This window comes from Manis pentadactyla, chromosome 2 (assembly GCF_030020395.1).
Source record: "Manis pentadactyla isolate mManPen7 chromosome 2, mManPen7.hap1, whole genome shotgun sequence".
In the NCBI taxonomy this organism is placed as follows: domain Eukaryota; kingdom Metazoa; phylum Chordata; class Mammalia; order Pholidota; family Manidae; genus Manis; species Manis pentadactyla.
The window spans coordinates 1357898-1383377 of NC_080020.1; the positions used below are offsets into that span (position 1 = coordinate 1357898).

At 47.5% G+C, this 25480-nt stretch overlaps 1 protein-coding gene across 1 annotated transcript in view; it reads left to right on the forward strand.

Annotated features, from left to right (window-relative positions):
* Positions 1–714: 714 nt before the first annotated feature.
* FOXO1 (forkhead box O1) overlaps positions 715–25480 on the forward strand; it is an 85713-nt gene continuing 60947 nt past the window's right edge. The window contains exon 1 of the mRNA XM_036904907.2: positions 715–1699. Coding sequence (XP_036760802.1) covers positions 1085–1699 — 615 coding nt within the window. The 5' untranslated portion in view covers positions 715–1084. The remainder of the gene's footprint in view (positions 1700–25480) is intronic.

The window sequence follows — 25480 nt, forward strand, 5'->3', positions numbered from 1 at the left end:
GCGCTGTTACTTCTCGGTACCCGATCCCCGCCACCGAAACGGCGAAGGACTAACACTCGTTGGACGAAATGAGGGCCTAGTGGCAGGTCCGCCGCGGCCCGTCCCGCCGCCCCGGCCCGCGGGGCGCACAGCCTGAGGCTCCCGGCCGGCGCCGACCCCAGGGGCCGGGGCGCAGGCCGCCCTCGGGCGTGTGGTGCGCGGAGGGCCCTCCGCCCGTGTGGTTGCCCGCCGGGGGGCGCGCAGGTGGGCCCCGCGGGCCGGCGGGTACGAGAACGGACAGACCGGCCCGCCCGCCGACCGGCCCACGCTCTCTGAGGAGTCGTGGGTGGAGCCGAGAGGGGGCGACCGGGTGGAACTCCGCGCCGCCCCGCCCGCCCCGGCCGCCGGCTCCCCGGCTCCCCGAGCGCTCGGCCCCGCGCCTCTGTAGTAAACGAAGTAGTCACGGCGCCGCGAGGGCGAGAGCCCCTGACACGCGAGGACGCCCGGAAAACACCAGCCGTCCCCAGGCGGGCGAGCCGGAGTGTGAAGGAGAAAAACACGCCCCGCCCCCGCTGCGGCCCGGCCCAGCTGCGCGCCCACTGGCTGCCAGCGCCGCGGCGCCGCGCGCTTATTGGCCCCGAGGGCTGTCAGTCGGGGGCGGGCCGGCGCGCGCGCCGCCGCGGGTGGAGGGGGAGACGGCGGCAGATCCCGTAAGTCGGGCGGCCGCGTAGTCGGTACAGCCGCCGCCGCCGCCACCGCCGCCACATTCAACAGGCAGCAGCGCCGCGAGCGCTGCCGTGGAGAGCCAGCCTCCGCGGCGCCCTCCGTGCATCGGTCTGCCGGCCCTGTCCGCGGGAGAGGCCCGGGGACTCCGGCCCGCCGTCCCGTCCGCGCAGCGGGCCCGGCGGAGACCAGATGTTGATGCACCCGCGAAGTTAAGTTCTGGGCTCGCGCTGTGCTCGGCTGCGCCTTCCTCCCGGCGCATCCTCTGGCGGCACCGACCTCGCCCCCCAGCCTCGGATCGCCTCCTCGCGCCCTCTGGGCCCCCGGCGCCGCACTCGCCCCTTCTCGGCTCTCCCGCGGCGGGCTGAGGGCGGCGGTCACCATGGCCGAAGCGCCCCAGGTGGTGGAGATCGACCCGGACTTCGAGCCGCTGCCCCGGCCGCGCTCGTGCACCTGGCCGCTGCCCAGGCCGGACTTCAGCCAGTCCAGCTCTGCCACCTCCAGCCCGGCGCCGTCGGGCGGCGCGGCCACGAACCCCGACGCCGCCGCGGGCCTGCCCTCGGCCTCGGCGGCCGCCGTCAGCGCCGACTTCATGAGCAGCCTGAGCCTGCTGGAGGACGGCGGGGACTTCCAGCAGGCGCCCGGCTCCGTGGCGGCGGCGGCGGCCGCTGCAGCGGCCGCCACCGGAGGGCTGTGCGGGGACTTCCAGGGCCCCGAGGCAGGCTGTCTGCACGCAGCGCCGCCGCCGCCGCCCGGGCCGCTGTCGCAGCACCCGCCCGTGCCCCCCGCCGCCGGGCCGCTCGCGGGGCAGCCGCGCAAGAGCAGCTCGTCCCGCCGCAACGCGTGGGGCAACCTGTCCTACGCCGACCTCATCACCAAGGCCATCGAGAGCTCGGCCGAGAAGCGGCTCACGCTGTCGCAGATCTACGAGTGGATGGTCAAGAGCGTGCCCTACTTCAAGGATAAGGGCGACAGCAACAGCTCCGCGGGCTGGAAGGTGCGTGGCCACGGGGACCCCTAACTCCGCCTGAGGTCGCGGTGGAGCTGGACGGGGGGGCGGCCGTGCAAGTGGCTCGGCGGGCAGCGCGTGGCGCGCGGGGCCGGGAGGGGGCCGACGCGGGTCGGGGGCTGGTGGGGGGCTCGCGGGGGCCGGGAGTCGGCGCGCTCCGCCGGAGCGGAGGGGCCGCCCGGGAAGGGAGGGAGCGGAGCGGGTGCACCCGGGCGGGCGTCCGAGCGGCGGCGAAGTTCGCCGGGGCAGAGGGGGAGGGGCCCGCCGGAGCCGCTGCTCCCCCGTCCGGGCCCGGGTGGTGAGGGCGGCTGCTCTCCGCCCCGCGGCGCGCGTCCGCCCGGCCGGGGGCCGCGCAGCCGACCTGCTTCCGCCGCCCGGGCCGGGGCCGCAGGCGGAGGGGACGGGCCGGGCCGCGCAGACGGGGAGGCCGGTGGGCGTTGTGCCGTGTGTGGACCTTTTCGTCGGGGGCCTCGAGGGCGGGGGCCGGGCGCGCCGATCGCCGGGTTGCGCGCCCGACACGTGCGGAGCGAGCTGGAGTTCAAGTGTGACCCCCGGCGGGGCGGCGCGGGAGGGGCCGCCCGGGGGCAGCGCCTTTAAAGGGCCCGCGCGCCCGGCCGGGGTGGGGCGCGGAGGCCGCGGGCAAGTGTCCCCGGCCCTGCCTTGCCCGCGGCCTTTAAGGAGGCTCGCGGGGGCTTCGCGGGCTGGCCGCCGGGGCTCGGTGTGGAGCGCGGGCGCGCAGCGCAGGTCCGACGCGCGGGCAGGGGCGTTGGGACTGACGGTGTCTCGGGGCCGCGCGTCACCGACCCGGCGGGGCGCTGCCTCGTTGGAGGCCCGTGGGCGAGGCCGCCGGCCCTCGGCGCCTGTCTGGGAGAGCCCTGGAGGGGGGCTCGGCGGGCAGCCGCTGCCCTGCCCGGGGCTGCGGGAGCGCGGCTCGGGGACCTTCCGCCGGCGGCCCCCTGGGGCCGACAGTTCCACGGTCACCGTGGAGGGACGATAAGCAGGTTTAGGCGAACTCCGTGCTCACCCCTGTTCTGACTGCAGCACAATGAAGGCTGATCTTGCTGCGCGATTGGTCACACAAGGTGGCTTTACCTGCACTGTCACCCTGTGGTTAATGTGTGTCAAAAAAGTTAAGTTACTCACATTTCCAAACAATGAGGTTTGGTGAGCTGACATCTAACTAGTTTGTTACCTGGATTATCTTAAAACCTTGAAGTTCCCGGAGAAGGAGCCAGGATTTTATTTTTACCAAGTGTGCCTTAGAGAAAGGGTACGGCTCAGAACCTCATCACTAGGCATTGCGTGCCATTTCATCAAGTCTTTCCAAGACATAGTGTCTCCTCACTTTATGCTCCGTGTGTATTCTTTTCAGCCACAAAATCGGAATTGTCTGCCAAATTCAATTTTACTTAATATTTGAATTTAGATTCTTGACTGACTTGTCCTCTAACAATACTACTTGAACTGTTAAAGTGTTTGCCATTAAAAAAAAATCTTTTCTGTTTTGGCACAGTACAGTGTGTACTTACACCCTTCTTTTACGTCCTTGGAAATGGATACCACGTACTTCAGCTCACTGGAGTACCTTTCTTCAAAGATAGGGAAAGTCAGAGCTTGGAGTTTATTTTTAGTTTTACCTCTCAGATGGCCTTAAGTCTGTATCCTTTTTGAACTAGAGACATAGTTTAAGCCTTGAGATTTAGGTGCTTTTTAAAAAAGTGGATTCAGATCAAATGATCCCCCAACCCATTTTTATCAGGTTCTTGTAATTTTTTTCCCAAATGCAATTGTAATTTGATTTTATTTTTTAAAAAGTTTACTTGCAGAGCTAGATCTGTTAAGTGTTAGTAAGGATTACCTGTCCAGAATGGGAGGCCCAGTGCCACTCCCAGAGGAAACCTAGTGGGGCTTTGGGGGGAGCAGGCTGCCATTCTCAAGTGAGTCAGTGTTCCAGGTGCCATCACAGTCAGTTGGCGCAAGTCAGATGACAGCAAGTGCGTTTTCACTTTGAGTCAAAGGGTGTTTTAAGAAGAAAAGAAATAACCTGAAGTGTTCTAACTCAGAGCTCGTTTGCTGGTTGGAGTCTTCATAAAAATGAGTTACTTGTTAAAACCAAGTTTCATTCTCAGATATGAAAAAGACTGTCTTAAAGATTCATAAAAGGGAAAAATCTTACTATGTCTTTTAGCTTAAAAAAAAATCCAATTCTAAAATGCAAATCAACCCAAAACTGCACTGTTTTACGACTGAGGGAGAGGCTGTTTGTGGGGCTGAATATTTCCTGTGATTTTGCTACTGGGCATCAGACTGAGTCTTTAGTTAGATACAGTTTCTTGTGCTTTACTTCCTGGGGCCTTCCTTAGAATTTGAAAGTCATTTGCACAGGGCAGAATAGTTGGAAAGCTGCTAAAGAGTTAAAACACTTGCGGTTCCTCAAACATTGGTTGTGTTTGTGGGCTACTATGCATTTTGTGTTTGTAGAGATGGTACATCAAATTGGCTTTATACTTGCTCTACTCTTGGCTAGAACTGTCATATGAGGTTACACTCAAAGTGGAAGTTAAGACTTTGGGAAAACCCGGGATCTTTTAAACCATGTGCAGTGTTTATAAATAGTGAAACTTCATTTCCATGACCTGTTTTTTTCACACAGAAAGCTTTCTAGAGCTCTGGGAAGTAGTGTTTTGAGCTCTGGCCCTCAATGTTTGTTTTATTTTTATGGCAGCTTCGAGTTGATGTGTTTTTTGTTTTGATATTATTTGGAATGCTTAATTTAGGTCAAAACAATGGACAGTAAGACTCAACACTTGCTAAAATTAGTAATTTTTTCATGAGGTACCTCTCATATTTTTAATTTGGGAATGAAGTTTCTTTACTTTGGTCTGGGAACTGACAGTGCATTTTCTTGTATTTAAAAATTTGTATCTTTCCGTCATTTAGGTTTGTAATCTGCAGTTGAGTAATTTATAACTGGCCACAGAGATTCCTTGGTAGGATGGTGGCTGCTCTCTTGTTGCACAGTCAAATTTGATTTAAAGAATCTCAGCAAGCCTGACTTCTAGATTGTTACTGAAATTACCTTAAAACCTTTTTTATAGTCAAGTAAAAATTTCAGTGTATGTGTTTGGGGAGGGGAACATGAGAAAAGGGAATTCAAATGGGTGAGGGGGTTATGCAGCCAAGTGCAGTATCTTACTTGCTAAAGGCCGAAGGGTATGTGGGACTGTTGTGACCATGTCTTATAAGATGTTTTGTTTGGAAATTACAAAATAGATGCCTTAATTGGAACTCGTAAGAACACCATTTTACCTATGGTTTTGTGGTGAATCCCTTGGCAGCTGTAGCAGGAGAGGTGGCTTCTGTTTTTTGAACGATACTTTTTTTTGCAGTTGACATTTAAAGCACTAAACAATTGAACACTGGAAAGGAGGCATTTTTAATTTTTGTATTGAAAAAGGTTAAAGTTCAATTACTGAAAGGCTATCATGTTGGCGTTGACACAAATATCGCTAGATATCATGCACTGTACAGGGGATCTTTTCAGTGGACGTATATATAAAGTTGGGATGAGGGGAAAATACAGAATGGTAAGTTAGAATCCCTAATAGGCCGGAAGCCATCTTCCTGTCTGTGTGCTCTAACCTCTCCATCCAAGTTCTTAAACTGCAATTTGGCATGGCTTTCTGACAGAACAAATGTCTGTATTTGCTTGGAATTTCTTTGGGGAGCCTGAATTACTTGCATTTTTCTGGGGACAGTCTGCCCTTGAAAACTACCGAGTGCCCTGGCATGATGGGAATTTACTCGGCCAGTTTTTTTGTCTGTGTGTGTCATAATTTGGGGGCTTCCTGGAATCCTCTTGGAAAGGCAGTATGAACCTCGGGTGACTGGAGAGAGCCCAGGAGTTTGTAGTTGTCATGAGGAGCACGGAGTGAGCACAGAAGAGGTTTCAGCTCTCTGCAGTTCAAGATCACCTTGGCCTTTATGGTAACGGCTTGCAGAGGCTTGCCCTAACCCCCCCGGGACCTCCCTTGGGGCAGATAACCACCTTTCCTTGGTGCCTACAAAAATTCCGAAGTTGCTGTGGTTGTTCCTGGGCTGGGAAACAGAAGACCAGATGAGCTTTAAAAAGTGTTTGTTTTGGTGACTTCAGGAGCAAAGGCTTGTATCCCAGAGGGTGTGCCTATGCAGATGTACTGAATGTGGGAGAATTCTCCCCCTTTGCTGATTCCTGATGTGGACTAACAGAGCTCAAGGCAGTGGCACAGAAAGTCTTTGCAGAAAATGACTGCTTGCTATTTGTGATCATCTAAGAAACATGTGAAATATGAAAATGAATTTTTGTATGACGGTGATTTCATATGATTCAAGCTTTGAAGAAACACCTTTCTCCCACTGGCATCCCAGGTTACTTCACTCAGCCTACCTATTCATTGACTTGTGGGCTAAGCGCTGCAAATACTGGGTCTTGGGTTGAGTTATTCTTGCCACTTGGGGGACATTTGGGCCACCTTCTGTTTTGTTTTGAAAAAATTTATCTTCATATAGCTTTGTTGATATAAACTTAAAAAAAAACTAGTTTTGGTATTAATTCAAATAAAATTAGAAAGCTATATCTATAACCACTTTCCTATTATTATTTAGTGAGGTTTAACCTTAAGGCATTACTTCAATAAGGACATAAATCCACTGGGTGCCCTTTTTTCAGGCTGTATTCATTACAGAAAAAAATAAAATGAGAAGGGGCCTGCCTGGTGCAGCCCCACTTCTGGTGTCCGATGGCTGCTGAAGCGGCACTCCTCGTGGTCACTGAGTCACGCACGCTGACAAGGGGGTGTCCGAATCATTCCCCCTCTCCATTTTCCATTGGTCGCTCCTCTGGCAGAAATCCTTTCTCATCTAGGACTCCATTACGTTGCACTATCCTGATGCCCCTGTTCTGGCTTCCGCTCCAGTTGATGTGAGGTAATTTTATCTCCTTCTCCATGGTAAGGATACCTCAGGACTCGATGGTCTCTTTCTCTGGCCCTTTCCTAGGTAACTAACTCTATTGGCCTAAGTCTCCCTTTGTCTCAAGGCCATAAAGGTCCCACTTGCACCTCAGGTTCACTGTGTCTGGACCCAAGTCCTGCTCTCTGGGGAGCTCCCCATTTTGCCTCCCTGACTTGGGTAATGGTTAGTTTGCTCCGCTCTCTCGCCGACAAACCTGGTTTAGCCTCCTCAAGCCCAATAACTCTTCTTTGCGGAGTCCCTTGAGACCACGAGATGCTCACTCCCCAGCCTCTCTCCAGGCCCATGTGTCCCCAGGACTGGGAGCACCTGCACCTCTCCTGGAAATCCCACAAACTTGGCCTGGTCTTGAAAGGCCCAGGTCACCAACTTCCGGTCTCGGCTCGCGCCCAAAGGCATGTCTGCCTTACCTGAGGGAAGGTCTGGCCATCTCTTAATTCAAGAGCTGTGAATCATTTTAAAGTCTCAGATTGCAATACATGGTTGGGAAAGTTTTTTTCTTGGAATACAGGTCTTTTCTGTTGCAGCTCCCTATGTGTTGTGAATGATAACGGTCTTGTATTATGTGAGAAAAATTTTATTAGTAAAACTAAACAGTGTTTTATTTTCCATAAATGGTCAAGAATTTTTTTTTTGCTATTTGTTGAATGGCCGCTGTGTACAAGTTGTTGTAATAGATGGAATTGAATGAGAGAAAAATGATTCAAACGTGAGTCCTGTGGGGAGATGAGTTGTGGCACATAAACACCTGATTGGTGGTAGGAAGGGTTAAATGCCTTGGAGAGAAATGGGGTCCAGTGGTGGCTGGTAAGGTGGGCCTTGCAAATGGGCGGTTGTTCTCCCAAGGTTTCATCATAACATTTTCAAATGCTCAGCGAAATTGGCAGGATTCTACATGGAACACTCCAACACCTAGCACCTAGTTTCTGCTACTACATATTATTGTACTTGATTGATCATCTACCCATTGGCACATCCATCTTTCTATCCGCCAGTCTGTCTTATTTTTAAAATTTGGAATGATGGGCTGGGGTTCATAAAGGTGTGAAAATAGGGCAAGCACCAGTTTCTCTGAATGATAGATTGTATGAAATACAGTAAGTCTAAGTACAGGTAGGGAGAAGTGTGTATGAAATACTGAATGATAGATATATGAAATACACAGAAAGTTGAAGTCTAGGTGGGGAAGTTATCACATTGAACTTGGACTTTACACATATTATGGAAATAATACTGTATTATAAACCAAAATTTTCAGTGAAATTGTATCTGTGTTTGTGATAAAAGAAATGGATTACATTTTTAAATGCAATTCCTTAGAAACACACTTACATGTAAATAGACCAGATGGAATGCAATAAAAATTTAACAGCTGATGTACTTCCTACATTTGATTTAAAACTAACATACAGAATTTGGTAATACATGGAACAGGCTCCATAATTGACATGAATATGATTATGAATTGATATGAATAGTAGGCATTTACAAAATATTTAGCTTTTTGCTCGGTCTGTTTAAAAATTAACTTTCATGACCATTGTCCTGGGAGCAGTAATTTAAACTGATTGTCATTGATCATAATTCTTGTTTTTTTGAAAAATGAGGAATTCTGAAATTGAAGTTAGCAACTTTAAAATATATTAGGGCAATTGTGAGGGAAAGTTATGTTAGCTCTAAAAGATGGTTTAAAATTTACATGTCAGGTCCAATGTTGCATAGCTAAATATTCGATACACTTGATAGCTTTCTCATTGTAATACATCTTTACAGACTAACACCCAGGTATGGGAATGGAGAAGATTATAAGGAGATGTTTCAACAGACGCAGAGGATGTTGGATTTGTATGAACTAAACCGGAAGTTGATGCCAAGCAGAGAGACATAACTGAATGTTTTCAAAATACTGGGAGTGTTTCTGATGAGCTCATGGTGTACTGCAGGGCGAATGCAGGTAGAGCTATTGTGGTGTATCAAAAGGCACAGTCATTGATTTATTCAAACTTAGTCACTTCAGAAATAACAAGTGTTGAAGAAATGTAGAAAGCTGTTTGACTAGTTTGTTTATATCTATAAAATTTTACTTAAAAGACACCCTGCTGGGAGGTGGGGGAAATGTGTAAGTTACCTTCCATGGGGACAAAGTAGATTTCAGAGCGCCCAGAATATCACCCTTGTGTGGTTGCTGGTGATGTCAGGGTAACTAGTGGAAAGCAGCCAGGAAGCAGTATGGAGGTGGCCGGACTAATTTTTTTCCCCACTATTCCTGTTTGTAGATAGAGTGAAGTTCAAAATCACAGCTCATCTTTGGTTGGAATTCCTTCTGCTGAGTGGAGAGAGGGAGAAACATCTTAATCCTCACCTGGTGTCTCATCTTGGTTCTGGTTTTGAAGGGAGAGGGCAGTGGGGAGAGGCAGGAGTCAGTTTGTAGGTCTGTGGGAGGACAGGCCTTTGCTCCCAAGTTATCCTGTCCCTACTGACCCTGAGCCACATTAGTGTAATTCTTAGGGACCGAGGATGTGCGTCTGTCTGCTCAGGAAGAAGGCTGCCTCTGACGCGCCGTGGCTCACCGGTCTGCACCGCGGCACCTGTGGCCTGCATGTGCTGTGAGCGCCACAAGTCCTGTTCCTCCTCTTCCACAGCCTGCGGGCCTCCTGCGTGGAAACCCCGAGGCTGCCACCGCGTTGAGTGTGGGTTGGCCCCGACCTCTGTGCATGGATCTTTGAGACTTAAAAAGAAAATCTCTTTCTTGATTACTTTTCCTCCAGATGGTATTTGTTGTAATCACAGTGTCGTGTTCTTTGTGTGGCTTAAGTTACAGAACTGATCCTAACGCTAAACCCTGTGACCTTAACAGCTCTGAACATGCTGCAGGTCATCTGATTAGAGCAAAGCTGTGAAGAGAAAGAAGGTGGGAGGAAGGGGTGGCCTCTTTCCGTTTGGTTTCTTTTGTTCAAATAAACACATTTCTTGGATAACAGGTCTTTCTCAATTGCCATTCCTTACACATCTGGAAAATGGGGCTTGGTTTTGTGAATCTCCACCTCTGTTATATGCGGTATTCCATAAGCATCAGAGCTGAGGAAAGATGTTTTTCTGTTCCCAGCTGCAGTCCTACAGCCAGTCCAGAGCTGTCCACACAGGTTTGCTGAATCAAACATTTGAAAGCAGTTGAATGAACCCTGGCGTCAGGAGTGGAGGTGGCCTCAGTGGCTGCATTTTGGAACCGCAGTAAAAAAAGCCTCAAAGAGCACAGTTAGACCTGTGAATCTTATTTGGACTCTAGCCAAGGCAGAGCCTAATGCAGGAAGGAGGAAGAGGAGAACCAGTTTGGATTATGTGGGAAGATAAACATTCTTTTCTGTGGCTTGGTATCTCTCCAGGGGTTATCTGAGGCTGGGAGGCGCTTAGCTTTGCCGTCTCCCCTCCCATTAGTTCTCCTCTTTACGTCTAGCGGTGTCGTGCTTTTCTTCCACCAGTACCAAGCCCCAGAGGCCTGCGGGGCAGGTGGCTTGAGGGCAGCGGCATCTTGCCGGCAGGAGAAATTCCTGCACACAGAGTGGAGGTGTGGGGTTAAAGGTGAAAAGGGCTCACCTGACCTGTGTCTGAAAAGGAATGCGTTTGGGTTTCAGAACCAGTTTGGAGAGAGAAATTATAACTGAATTACATAATTCCTAGGCTTGTAGATATTGTATGTCCTTAAAGTTTGAAAGCAAAGTGACTAGATAAATATTTGGGAACGGCCTATACAGTGACTATCCAATACCCAGGAGGCCAGGTCAAAGGAAGTGCTTTGCATGTGCTGTAGCTAGAGGCTCTTATTTTGGCAGAGTCTTGAGATAGTGATGGTCAGATGTGGACCGTATTGTGCTTTTTTGACCTGAAAGGAAAAGCCTTTTCACTTACTCTCCCTAACCTTAAGTGTAGGGTTGTATCCAGACAGGTACATTGAGACAGTGTAGTTTTATATCATAGGTGACGTCACTTCGCGACTCGGATGCCTCACTTGCTGAATCACCGGTTTGTCACATCAGTGAGGTTCAGTGTCAGGTTTGAGCCCGCCACACCGGTTTGAGCGTAGGAGAATCCCAGGCACCTTAGGGCGAGCGCTGCCTCACCTGTCTGCCTCAGTGGACCTCCCTCAGCAGGGCCAGCTCTGGAGGGGGGAGGGGAGGCAGCAGAGGGGAACTTGCAGAACTTGTAAGTATCAACTGAGGTTGTTTTTGTGTTTGGGATCCAGCTAGTTGCCTGTTTTTCAAACTGAGTGTAAACCTGCTCTCTGGATGGGTAGGTATGCATGCCGGCATGACATTTACATGCAGTGAATGTGAAAGCTTCCTGGGGGCCGTCCTACTGGGTAAGTTTTATGTAGTCGATGTGACTGAGTTGGTCCCTCCTCCAACCTTTTAGAATTTTAAGCTTCTCTTCAGTGTCCATTATGGCGTTTGCATATCTGAATGTGAAGGTTCCTGTGTTCTCACTGTCTTCAGTTACCTGTGTGTGTCCGAAATGGTTTTTTGAATCCTTTAGAATTCAGGAAATAGAATTAATTATGTAGGGCCTGGATTTGTATTTATTATACGTATTTTTGTTAACATGCAGACTTTCAGATTATGGCATAGTGCTGATTTTAAGTACAGTATTTGATGACTTTACACTGTAGAAGAGGTCACCAAAGGTTTTTATTGCTGTTATTGTTCTTGTCTGAAGTATTTGGGGCAATGAAAAAAGTTAATGCTAAGAACATGTATTAGGGTTAAAAAGTCCTGTAATTAGGTACATTGGGTGTGACTTACAGCTTCTCTTGACTCCGAGTGGACCCTTCCCATCGGGGACCACACTGCTTTGTAGTGGTCTTGTGGATGATATTCCAGGGTTCCTGGGATGTTCCTTTAAGGTGCTTTCTATTTCTGGGAATGTCATTTTGACTCCTTTGATAATTAGTTATACTGAGAACATAGTTAAAAAAAATAAATAAAAAGAAAGCAGAATTTGGATTATTAAAACAAAGACTTTAAAGCATGGTCATCACAAACCGTGAGAATTCCCGTGCCCGCACAGCAGTGTTTAGTGGGGGGGGGTGTCTCCTGTTTGAGTGCTGGTCCCCCCACCGCCTGTCACCGCCCTTTTAGAGACTGCCCCTTCTCATGAATCTTTCTAGTCTGAATTTCTCACAGTGGTGTCTAACTCTGAAGTAAATAGTCTTCATCTGTTCATCTTAGTTGAGCTTCAAGCTACTTAATTAGTAGTTTGAATATTAAAATTTGTGCCATGCATTCCTTAGCGTGACTGGTTTATTTTGAGCTAACAGTGAAGGATAAGGGAGATAGAAAGTGAAATGGAGAAAATGTTACATTGATGTGGATGACGCTGCCTTAACGCTGAATGTTTTTTCCCCTTAAACCATGGGAGGGGGCCCATGGGTGCCTGTTGGAAGTCAGTCAGCTTCAGAATTCATTACCATTAGCCTGCATGCTTTCTTTCTAAGTTGGAGTTGTAAGAAAAAATCTGAGATTTATGGCTATTGTGCCGTGTGATTCCCCTGAACAGTGGAAATGTTCTGGGTTGGGTTCTGTCTGATGCTGACTGTATTCATCCAAATATCCTACTTACTTCTTTTGTGATGAAATTATGGAGATACTTTAAACAAAGACAAGCCCTTGATGGCTTTGGTCCTTAGGCTAGCCGTGACTTCCGCCTGTGTGTATGTAAAAGGCAAGAAGAGAAAAAAGAACACTCAGCCGCGGAAGTCAGGAGCTGAGACGGATTCTTGGGCAATTGACCACTCGGAGCCCCCAGTTAAGCCTCGTTTACACTGCCCGCCCCTATTTGTGTTTCAAATAAGTCTTTCCAGAGGTCTGGGAGGAGGAGTAATGAAATCTGAGCAACAAAATGAAGAGTGAAAGCATTTCAGAATCTAAGGTAATGCACCCGCAGGTTCCTTCCCTAAGTTCTTTGTGACCCTTAACTGTGTGAGTGCTCCCTGGGATTGGAAATGGGGACCCCCTCTCCCCCAGTCACGGGCCCTTATTAAGCTTGTTTCTGGGTGGCTTGCTGGGACTTTCAGGGACTCACTTTAAAAAATGACACTGAATTTTATGAAGCAAATTTTCAAGTTTGTGACCTGCCTTTTGCCCAGAAGCTCCCCTCTCCCGGTGAGGTGTCCCTGTTCCCGCGGGCTGCTATTCTGTTACTCTGGCCTGAAGCGAGTTAGCAGCCAGCTGAGCTGCGCCAGTTACATCGCCCCCCGGGCCGCTGACGAGAGTGCAGTGACTCGTTAGACCATGTTTATTGTGCAGACGAACTGGAATGTCCTCAGGACCGTGTGCCTGTGTGGGCTTAAACACTGGCCTTTAATGCCCCTTCCACCTTCCATCAGCTTGTAGCTGTTGGATTTACAGTTACTCGTTCTGGCTATAAATACAGCAATAGTATTCTTGTTTGGCCAAATATGGGGCATGACCTTTGACATCCTGTTTGGCTGTACCTGGGGATTTGAATCCTTCAGTTTGGATGGAATTGCCTGCTTTGTTTCCTCTGATAGTGAGGGGAATACACACTGGGCTCTTTCCACTAGAGGTGGAGGAAGACAGGAAAAGTAACCCTGGAACGCACAGAGGGTATTAATTATTTCTGCTGGGTGTGGTTCAGTTGGCAGGCTTTTCACGGGAGTGTGAGCCTCCTGGGTCGTTAATGCTGCGTACTAAGAAAGCACTATAATCATACTCAGTTTTCTTTGCTCTGGATCTAATTTTTGACCAGTCTGCCAGGGTAGGGAGGACGAGTCCCTGCCTTTTGGTGGTGCCGTCACCAGGCCTAAGTGTGTGCCAACAGCAGAGAAGGCTGCAGAAGGGAACCCCGGGGCAGTGCTTTGCTGTTACTAAGGTTTACATGTGTGAGTCTGTTTTCCGAATGTAGTCAGAACCACCATCAAAAACCATCCCCTTTAACTTGTCATCAAATTCAAACATCTAAAATTTGACGAAGTGTTTTGCGGTGTTTTTCTTTTAAAAGTCACGGAAGTCAGCTTTTCCTTTAAGTGCTTTAAACAGAAATTCATGATCCCTTCTCCCCTCTTACTAGGCTTGCTCTTTGTTCATTAGTTTTCTAATTTCCCATGAAAGGCTGATGTGTGGGTTTGATTGGTTAAAACTGTAGGCTGTAAGGAGTCTGTTCTGTTCTCCATCATCCACTAACTGAAGAATTCCGCCCGGAGCCCTCTGAACTTCTGAGGGTGCAGATCTAAATAGTTCGTATTAAAAGGGAGTCTCTTTTTGATCATCCCCTATTCCTCCTCCCTACTTTTTTCATTTCCTCTTTGCTTTGCTCATTTTCAGCGCCTCACTTACTCAATTTGAGTACATTTCTCCAACCTGTTAAGTATAAATTGCATGAGAAGTGTCTTTAAAGGTTATTGCTGTTTACTGGTGTGTTTTGCCTCATTGCAACAACTCTGTTGTATTTATTACTGCCACTGGAAATGGTCACGAAATTATTAATAGATTTGAACCCATTCAGACGTATTTACAAGTAGAAGAAGTGTTGCATTTCCTATTCATTTCCTAGTTCTTGGGTTTTGGCTCAAGGGCTTTCCAGTTTATTAAACTTAGTGCAATAGAAGGTATGAAGAATCTGGAGTTTAGTTCCCACAAATTGTAAAACTGCCACGTACCTGGTACACTTTGGCTTGGCCATTTGGAGAGTTTGAGAATCAAAGCCTACCTCCCACACTGCTGAGAAGTTTATTCTCTGTTTAGCCTATGTGCGTGTCCATGATTCCCCCCTTCCTTACCTCTGGCTTGCTTTTGGTTTTGGATTTGGGAGCTACGTTGAATTAATTTATTTCCCTTTCAAGTATGTAAAGCCAATTTCCATAGCTATTCTTTTCCCAGCTAATCAGTCCTAACTCCTCAATAAGCCCTTCAGAAGACTCAGATTTGTATACCTTGTCAAAATGTAAACACAAAACTGAGTCTTCTGTTGTGGGTGGGGGTGACCAGTGAAGTGCACAGCAGGGCCGCCGTGCTCCTGGTCAGGTGGCTTGGGAAAGCCTGGCTGGCCTTTGGATGCTGTTGCCCTTTGACACAGAAGAGAGCTGAGAAAAGGCAGGGCCCCAGAGGCCTGGGCTGATTCCAGCCAGAGCCCAGAGGGTGGGGGTGCTGCACGCCAGGTGAACAGCCACATGGCTGATGGGGAGCAAGGCCCGTAAGGAGGAAGTGTACAAGGGGCGCGGACCAAGGGGAGCAAGCTAAATGGGCAACTCGGTGTATTTCAGTTTTTCAACCTGACAATCTGCATGTTTCTCTCTCCTTGGTTTTTCCCAAGTGCCATTTGTGCTGGTAAACAGGCAGGGAAGGGAAAGAAACTGCCTTCTGGATGTATGGATGTGAATTTCCACTGGATCTGTGCTACCAAATCCATCCTGTTCCATGAGGTATAGTCAGCGTGTGTCTGGCTTTGTTCAAGAAGCAGCCCATCGCCGTGCAGGAGGAGGGGTGGGACCGCGCTAGTTAATTCTGGGCACCTGCTGTCATCAGCGGCTCTCGCTGAGCCGACCTGTGGCTGTGTGCTTCTCCGTGGTGTGGCTCCAACTCTGGCTCTGTGCGTAGTCTGGCTGCTTGGATTCCACAGCCCTCCTGCTCTGTCTGTGTTGGGTGCGGACAGTGTGAGCTGGGAGATGGGTGGTGCTGGCTGACTTCACATTCTGAAGTTTTAAATTTTAGTTTCTGGCCAAGAGAACATGAGACCGTGGTCTAGAGAAGTCTCTACCTAGTAAAAGGAGTTAAAACTCAGGTTTGTATGGTTTTTATACGTTAAGGTTGTGTCATTTTTGTACATGATGGGAGAGAATGCTGCCTCAGTGGTTTGGGTGAATAATTCCCTAGGTAGACATTTTGTCTGTTGATTACAGAGATTTGATCCAGGCCACCAGGCTTTATGGGGTCTGGCTCCCCAGTACTGAGGGCTCCAAGCTCCTATAAGCCACTCGGGAAGCCCCTGAGCCAGCGCTGTGTGTGTGAGACCTGGTGCGTCCTGGGCTGGCGCGTACATCTTGTACCACGAGTGTTTCTCTGGCTCCACTGGATCTGGCGCTTCACCCACCTCTGCCTTCTCGTTGGTCCTCGATCACCTCCCCACCCACCTCCCCTCCCAGTAACCTTTTCCTTTCTGTCCAGGCAGCAGAGTCCCTGCTCCCCTTGTTGGTCCCCATGGAAATGCTGCCTCCTTGGCTCCGCGTGGGTGACTGAGGTTGGGGGGGAGAGTAGTGCTGCCTCAGGCACACGTGCCTGGGGGTGTGTGTTTGCATCTCCTTGTGCCTCAGTTTTCCCACCTGTGATTTCGGACAGTGATACCTGGCCAGCCCGTGCCGGTGTCTACAGAACATGCTTGGAGATCCTTGGTTAGGGACGTTTTCACACACCCTGGGGAGGATGCCTTGAGGTCACTGGGGTGTTCCAGAACCGACACTGGGGTCATTTCAGAACTATCAGAATTTCTCTCGTGTCTGCTCTGGTCGCCGTCACGAGCCGGTCCAGATCTGTCCATTTGCAGTAAACGTTAGGAGTCCTGGATTGTGTTTCTAGACTGGTAACCAGATAATTCATATTTGGCAGGTCACACCTCTGCTGCGCTAGCTGCTTTGTCCGTGAAATGGGGCTGCTGCTGCTGGGAAGGACTCATAGGGCAAGTTGAGGTGCTCAGGGCAGCTGCCGTGTGATTATGCCGCCTCACAATGTCAGTGTGAGCTGGAATACCGGGGCTAAAAACTCAGAGTCGCTGAGAGCCTAGGGATTTCATTTTCTGTTTACGGGCTTCTTGAATGTAATACTTTTAGGTAAAAAGCCCAGGTTAGAACCAAAGAGAGAGCCAAAGCCCCGAACGAGGCCTCTCCTTCCTGACTTTCCTAGTAATTCTGCAGCATGGTTGAGAAGGGCACTTTGGAAGGCTTGTTTTTTGTTTTGGGTGGACTTCTGATGGTATGGAAAATGCCTGGCAAGCTAAAAAAGCAGAATATAAAATCAAATGTAAACTGATTCACTGATTTAAGGGTACGAAATGTTTTCCACTCCCAGTTTCCGGTTGTGTGAAATACCTGGAAGGAGATAGCCCCCTGTTGGTGATGGTTTCTATTTGGGTTGTTATAAATACGGGTAATTAATTTTTCCCTTTTATTTTGCCTTTTTACATTTTAAACAAGAAACACTTTTGTTGGAAACATTAAGGTTTTTGAAATGAAAATGGAGTTTGTAGTGTTCCACCTTTCCTGCTTGAGGGAATGTCGGATTCAAGCAGTATTGATTAGTTGTAACGTGATACTGTTGGAGCGGAGGACTGGAATTAGACTTTATTATTTAATAACATAAGCATCTAAGGTATAGATATCATTACTGTCCCCATTTTTCAGATGAGGAAATTGAGGCACAAAGTTAGTTTGCCCAGTGCTGCCTTGGAACCAAGGTGCCAGTGGGTTTTTATTGTAGATCACAGACTCTGAACCACTCATTTTGCTACATCAGAGAGAATGATTGTCCTTGGGACCTTGGGGAAAAATCTAGGACTTAAAGTTGGAAATATAAAGGTAAAATAACAGATAAATAATCAGTGAATTAAGAAACTAAGCAATTAATGCACATACTGACAATCTCAAGATGGAAGTTTTGCTGGTTCTTCCAGCTAGTTAACTAGATTCATGAGAATAACGAAGTACTGTGATGTAGTGAGCCTCTGGCTTAGTGAGTTTTCCTGTCCTCTGAGGAGTACGTTCGCGTGGCCGATGAATGAGCATTGGGAGGTCTGACCGCGTGGTCCCGGGCCCTCACCCGTCGGGTGGCCCTTCCACTGTCACATGCTGCGCAGCCGGGGGAAGTACTCCTTTCCCAGGGGGATGCACAGGGCCTGCTGATTCTCTAGGGTTGACAAGCAGAAAGAACAAACACTGACCCACTGGACAGGAGGGACTTTGTTCTTGGGGTGAGCCATGCTTCAGGAAGGCTGCGGAGCCCTCACTGAAGGGATGATGATGGGATGAAACTTCCAAACTAGATGCCCGTCTTCTTTGCCAGTTGGCAGTGTTCCGCTGCGTGGATAGGCAGTGGAGGCCAGGGGAAGCCCTGGGCTCGCCCCAGACGGTCTCCTGGAGCTGGGAGGAGCTGCGGGACGCTGAGCCCGCCCTTCCTACCAGATCATCAGCTGACCTGTTTAACTCCGGATTCCTCTTGTTGAGAGTCTTCTGGTTTTGCTTTGAAAGATGCATGGGGGGAGGGCTGCGGGTCAGAGGCCATCGCACTGGGAGCCTCAGGGTCGGATGCAGCTCGGCTGTGGATTCCGCTTCCAGACACCGCCGCCCTCCGTCTTTCCCCGTGCAGCCTTTCTGCACAGCCCGGCAGCCCCAGTGACGGCTTCCAGCTGCTGCGTGCATTGCTTGTATGATGTGGGGGCTGGTGAGGTTTCTCCTGGACGACAGTTCTAACAGGTGGGCAGGACTTGTGCCATGACAATGGGATTAGGTAGAGGTGATTAATATTTTCTTTATTAAAACAATGGAATTTCTGTTTCTCTAAGAGGGTGCCTTGGGGCAGTAGTTTACAGCCTTGAATGTATCACCAGATTCATTCAAGCTTGTTAAACTTAGCAGAACTTTGGACAAGTTAACAGTAAGTGTAGGCTTCCTCATCTGTAAAGTGAGAGAGAATAATCCCCCCTGGTATTGTTGGGGGGCTCAGGGACTGGGATTGCCACATAAGAAGACAAAGGTTACTGCCTTCCCTGTCTTCAGTCTACTTTGCCTGCAGAGACTTTTCTAGAAGGGAGAAAGGAAAAAATGTAAACTATTTCTTCATTCTTCGTGTGCAAAAGACAAGACCGGCCAGTGGCTCTCAGCTGGGGGCAGGGTTTGCCTTCCAGGGTTTGGCTACAAAAAATTTTGTCAAAACCAGTGGTGGGGGTGGGGGTATTTGCTCCTGGCCTCTAGATGGGCAGCCCAGGATGGCTGCTGAACACCCAGCGATGCTCAGGATGGGTCTCCCCACCCCCACCCTCAACAAGGAGTGATGTGGCCCAGATACCAGCACTGCTGAGGTGGAGAAACCCTGCTCTTTGCAAAATTACCCTATATTTCCCCCCCTTCACTAAAATCCCCTCGTTTGTTATTTGCTAAGTGATTTAAAGCTTGCAGACTTCTGTCTTCCGCCCTTCGCCTGGCGTGGGCAGTTTGCTGCCATTCTTACCATCACTGCCATCAGCGGGCATGAGTCAAGGGCACTTGCTGCCCTCTGGAATCCCTGTGCCTGGGTTAGCAGGGTGCCCGCCCCGCCAGCCTGGTCCTCCACATTTGCCCAGTTGGCCTGGCCACGCTCTGCTCCGTCCCTCCCTCCCTGCCTCTTGCCACCGCCTCTGTGAAGCTCGTCTGGATCCCTGCCAGTTGAATGGGGTCTGTATTTCATTCCTTGTAGCAGGCATGCCGTCTCAGGGGCTGATGGTGGGTCTGTCTTCTGTTCCCTCTCTGCTTGGACTGCCTGCTCTTTAGGCTGGAGTCCTTTCCTTCTCTTTCCTAGTCCCCAGAAATGCGTGCTTGTGTGTTCCCCCACAGTAATGGACATGAAAAAGACATTTAGAAAAATAACATTGCATTTTGCTGATGAGGATGTAAAAACTGTTTTGTTCTTTCACTTTCTGTTTTCCTTACATAACTTTAATTCTCCTCTGTGAGTTCTGTAGTGATGATGCCAGAGAGTCTTATCTGGCTTGATGCATTTTTCTAGACTAACCTTTTAAATGTTGCTGTTCTAAAGTCATCCAGTTCACTGTTATTACACTAACTTAACCTAAACCAATCTATGCTGTTCCTAAATTTAGAATGGAAGAGAATCTTCCACAGTATTCCATTCTAGTCTTTTCTGCCACTGAACTATTCTGGCAGAAAAACAAATTTCAAGAGTTAAAAAAAGTACAGTTAAAGTGTGCAGATCTATGGTTATCTAAGTAATGGACTGTTGGTAAAAATGTGTTTTTCAACTTGGAAATTATCATGAAGTGTGGTGCTTCAAAAAATTTAGTCTCAGCTGTAGTTAAATTACAGATAAACCTTAAATACTCCACCAAAAAACTATTAGATCTAATAACTGGATTCAGGAAAGTTGCAGGATACAAAATTAATATACAGAAATCTGTTGCATTCCTATATACTAACAGTGAACTAACAAAAAGAAATCAGAAAAACAACTCTATTTACAATTGCATCAAAAAGAATAAAATACCTAGGGATAAACCTAACCAAAGAGGTGAAAGACTTGTACTCTGAAAACTGTAAGACTCTCATGAGAGAAATTAAAGATGACACAAATAAATGGAAATTTATCCCATGTTCATGGATAGGAAGAATTAATATTTTCTAAACAGCCATCCTGTCCAAAGCCAATTGACAGATTCCATGCAATCCCTATCCAAATACAAACAGTATTCTCAGTGAGCTAGAACAAATAGTTCTAAAATTCATAGGAAACCACAAAAGACCCTTAATAGCCAAAGCAATCCTGAGAAAGAAGAACAAAACTTGGGGGTACAATGTTCCCTGACGTTATGCTCTACTACAAAGCCACAGTAATCAAGACAGTTTGGAACTGGCACGAGAACAGACCCATAGATCAATGGAACCAAATAGAGAGCCCAGGTATAAACTCACACATCTGTGGTCAATTAATATATGATTAAGGAGCCATGAATATACAATGGGGAGAAGACAGTCTCTTTAATAACTGGTGCTGAGAAAACTGGACACCTACATGTAAGAGAATGAAACTGGATTATTGTCTAACTCTATACACAAAAGTGAACTCTAAATGGATCAAAGACCTGAATGTAAGACGTGAAACCATAAAACTCTTAGGAGAAAACATAGGCTAAAATCTCTCGAACATTAAGCACAAGAGTTTTTTTCCTGGACACATCTCCTCTGGAAAGGGAAACAAAAAATGAACAAGTGGGACTATATCAAACTGAAAAGCTTCTGCACAGCAAAGGACACCAGCAGAACAAAAAAAAGGCATTCTACAGGATGAGAGAATATATTCATACATGACTCATCTGATAAGGGGTTAACATCCAAATATATAAAGAACTCATATGCCTCAAAACCAAAAAAAAAAAACAACCTGATTAAAAAGTGGGCAGAAGACCTGAACAGACACTTCTCCAAAGAAGAAATATAGATGGCCAACAGGCGCATGAAAAGGTGCTCCCCATCGCCAGTCATCAGGGAAATGCAAATCGAAATCACAATGAGATATCACCTCACACCAGTCAGTGTCTACCATCCAAAAAACACGAATGTTGACAAGGATGTGGAGAAAAGGGAGCCCTCCTGCACTGTTGGTGGGGATGTAAGTTGGTGCAGCTACTGTGGAAAGCAGTGTGCATTCAAAAAACTAAGAATAAAAATACCATTTGGCCCAGTAATTCCATGTCTAGGAATTTACCCAAAGAAAACAAAATCCCTGATGTGAGAAGATAAATGCACCCCTATGTTTACTGCCACATTATTTACAGTAGCCAAGTTATGGAAGCAACCAGTGTCTGTCAGTAGATGAGTGGATAAAGAAGGGGTAAGTGTACCCAATGAAATATTATTCAGCCATAAAAAAAGAAATCCTGCCACTTGCAACAACATAGATGTGTCTAGAGGGTATTATACTCAGTGAATAAGCCAGGCAGAGAAAGACAAAGAAAAAAAAAAGATACGTTCTCACTTATTTGTGGAATATCAAAACAAAACAAACCAAAACAAACAATATAGCAGTAGACCCATAGACACTGAGACGTGACTGGTGGTTACCTTGGGGTGGGGAGGGGATGAGGTGGGAGGGTGGGGAATGTGAGGGGGTTAAATGGACACAAAATTCTCAATCATAATATAAGTTGGTCATGGAGATGATAGTACAGCATGGAGAATATAGCCAATGATCCTTAATGTCATCCTATGTTGATACATTATAACTGCACTAGTGGGGGAGACAATTTAATAATATGGGTAACTGTTGAACCACTGTATTTATATTTGAAACCCATATAGGACTGTATACCAACAATACTTCAGTTTAAAAAAATGTGTTTGCAACTTGAAATGACCAAAAATTGTGATGCTTCAAAAAATTTAATCTGAGCTGTAGTTAATTACAGATAAGCCTAAAATTTTTGAGAAATTCTGTAGTATTGGTTATACCGTAGGTTTGACAGTCACAAAGGCAGTAGCGCTCAAGGCAGTGCACACGATGGCTGAGCATGGGGGCCGCCGGGGTCGGATCTGCCCTTCGCACTTGGCAGCTTCGGCGGTGGGCCTCGCTGTGCTGTAGTTTCTCATCTGAAAATGTAAATAGTAACTCTTTTACACATTGCTGTGAGAATTGAGTAAAATATGAAATGTTCTAGGGCTGTGTTTGGCATGTAGGAAGAATTTCATAAATGGAGCTGTTATTTGGACAGACTGTACAGAAGGCAGAAAATAGGCAACTGACACTTTTTGAGTTGGTTACAATTGCGTAGGAGGCTCAGGTCCAAAGTGAAGTTCCAGCGTGGCCCTATTGTGAGCTGTTACACTGGGCTGAGTGGCCATTGCACACTTGTCACAGCAGGATGTCACTGGGATGCTAGGCTCATTCGCCGTTGCACACTGCCACCAGCACTGTAAGAACGGCCAGCCGTGGCGTTGGGAAGCTGTCTGGTTTTTGAATCCAACTTCCTCCACTTGTGAGTGACGTGCTTAATCTCTATGCCTCAGTTTCCTTATGTGTAAACTGGAGTAATAATTATTGAGGGTTCTTGTGGGAACCATGAGTTAGTTAAAATTTACATGTAAAATGTAAAGTGCCTGTTTGTGTGATCAGCATTCAAGGATGTTATTGTTTATAATTACTGTTATTTATTCAGGTCGTACTTGCGCCAGGTATTGTGCTAGGCTTGTCGTAGCTGTTATTTTGTTCTCATAGCAACCTTAGAAGTAGTTATTATCATCAGGAGACCCAGAGAGTTAGAAAAACTTGCCCAAATTGTACAGCTTGTTGCAGCCATTGTAAGTGGCAGAGGTTTAACTGACCCTACGCATGTGCCACTGGGCCTGTGGGATGCATATCTTGGGTCCCCTGGGAGAGGACAGCAGCTAGGGTGCAATGCGTCCTGGTGACCAGGACCACTCGCAGGCCCCCCAAGTAGGCAGGGTAGGCGCCTAATGGAGGTCACAGGCCTGGTGGAGCCGTCCTCCTAAGCAGGGTGTGCCCGATGGCTGGAGGCCCTTCCTGCAGAGGGCCCGGCCCTGCCCAGCTGTAGAGGGCAGTGATTACAGGTGAGAAATCTGGCTTAAGGGAACTGCCCAGACATGCTGTCTTCTGTATTTTCATCTATATACAAATGCTCTGCCAGAATTCTTGTAAAAATACTTGCACTCTAGTCTTACCAGGCTATTTGTTCAAGGATTATAAACCCAATTACAAAAATTTCAGCAGTGTTGACAAGTGGGTGATGAAGCTGAGTAAAACCAACACTGACCATGGGGATTTCTTTTTTTTTTAAAGGGCCTCAGAATGCATGAAATGCCTCCTTCCCTTCCCATGGGTTGTAGTATTAAACTGTAAATTAAGTCTTTAAAGTTGCCCCTGTGTATTAAAGGGCTTTTTATTAGAAACAATTACATTTTTCCCTAAATATTAAAAGCAGCATGTAATGTAATGGTTCTGTAAAGCTGCTGATCTTTAGTCTAAGGAAAATTTTACCATCATGAATTCACTCCTTTTTTCTTCCCTGGAGGGATTGAGGAAATAGAATGAATGGGAACCAATATTTTCCTGAACTTTTTTTTTTGGTTAGTTAATATGACATCAGACCTTATGGTTTCTTAATTGAAAGGCTCTTCTGTAAACACTTCTGATGTTTTAATACTTCATTTCGGGCAGATAGAACAATGGTAGATGCTCTGTAAGATAGACAATTTTTATACTTAATTGGTTATGACTCGTAAATGTTAGGCTTAGAGGCTAAGATTTTAGTGATTGATGTTCAACTGACCTTGAATTTGTAGAGGGTCTTTATTTTTTGTTTTTTTAAGAAATTAAGACCAAAGCCACTTTTCTTAGTAATACACTTAGAGTGACTTATAAAATGTATGTTTTCCCCTGCAGCTTCTTAGGTTTATATTCAGTTTTAGTGAACATGGGGTGTCATTTGTTAATGTCTAAGTGAGATTTGTTATTCCCTATACAGCAAGACAGTGGTATGTGCTTATATGTAGTTATGTGGACATGAACCAGTTAAACTGCTGAGTCTCCTTCTGCAGGGACCCAACCGCAAAGCCTGAGGGAGCCGAGGGAATGTCTATGGGCTCTTCTGTTAGGACCATGAAGCGTCTTTAGGTTTGGCTGTAAAATCACACAGCTATGGGATATGAAGCCTTGGTATCCTGTCACATCCCCGTCATGCGGGCAGACAGCTCATGTTCAAGAGCTGTTGTCAAGCCCCAGACTGTAAAGGAAATGGCTCATAATTAAGTTTCCCGCCTTGGTGGTGAGCGCTTTACTTGAAACATTTTTGTGACTGGGTGCTTGGCCTGAGAGGTACTGCAGGCATCCCCCCCACATGCGCCTGGGCCAGTGTTACTGAGGGGCTGCTGAGGGAGCTGAGTTCCTGTAATTGATACAAGGAGGCGTGAATTCTTTCCTTTGCCGTTCAGAGAGTTACTGTGACTAGGTGTCTCTCAGGTATGGAATGGCTACGTATCCACATTCATACTTTTAAATAATGGCTCTCTTGGGGTATAATTCACAAATCATACAACTAACCCATTTAAAGAATTCCATTCGATGGTTTTAAGTTTATCCCCAGAGTTGTGCAGCCATCGCCATGGTTTTAGAACATTTTCGTCATTCCCCAAAGAAACCCCTAGCCACTGCCAGTCGCTCCCATGGCCCCCTGCCTTTCCGGCTCTAGGCAGTCACCATTCATCTGCTTTATCTTCACGGATTTGCCTCTTCTGGGAGTCTCACACACATGGACTCACGTAACGTGTGGCCTTCTGAGACTGGCTTTCACTCCGTGTGATGTTCTCAGGGCTCACCCATGTGGTAGCTGGTGCTGGCCCCTCATTGATTTCATTGCCCAGTAGTCCCTCGTGTGGATGTGCTGCATTTTATTTGTGCTTTGATCACTTGCTGAACATTTGGGTTGTGTCCGCTCTTTGGCTATTGTGAATAATAATGTTGCTCTGATCATTCGTGTGCAACATTTTTGTGTGGATATAGATTTTCATTTCTCTTGGATAGATAACACAGGAGCCAAATTGCTGGGTCACACGGTAACCATATGGTTAATCTTCTGAGACTCTGCCACACTGTTTTCTTAAAGTGGCTGCACTGCTTTGTATTCCTACCAGGAAGGTATCAGAATTCCAATTCTCTGTATCCCTGGCGTCACTCGCCGCCCTTTTATTTCAGCCACCCTGGTGGATGTGAAGTGTCATCTCACTGTGGTTCTGTTTTCCGTTTTCTGATGGCGGATGATGTCAAGTATCTTTTCAGGTGCTTATTGGCCATTTGTATATCTTTTGAAGGAATACTTATTCAGATCCTTTATCCCTTTTAAAATTGTGTTACTTATGTTTTCTTACTGAAATTTAAGAGTTGTCTGTATTCTAGATCCAAACCCCTCATACATATGATTTGCAGATAATTTCCTGCATGGTGTGGGTTGTCTTCACTTTCTTGGTGGTGGTCTGGTATT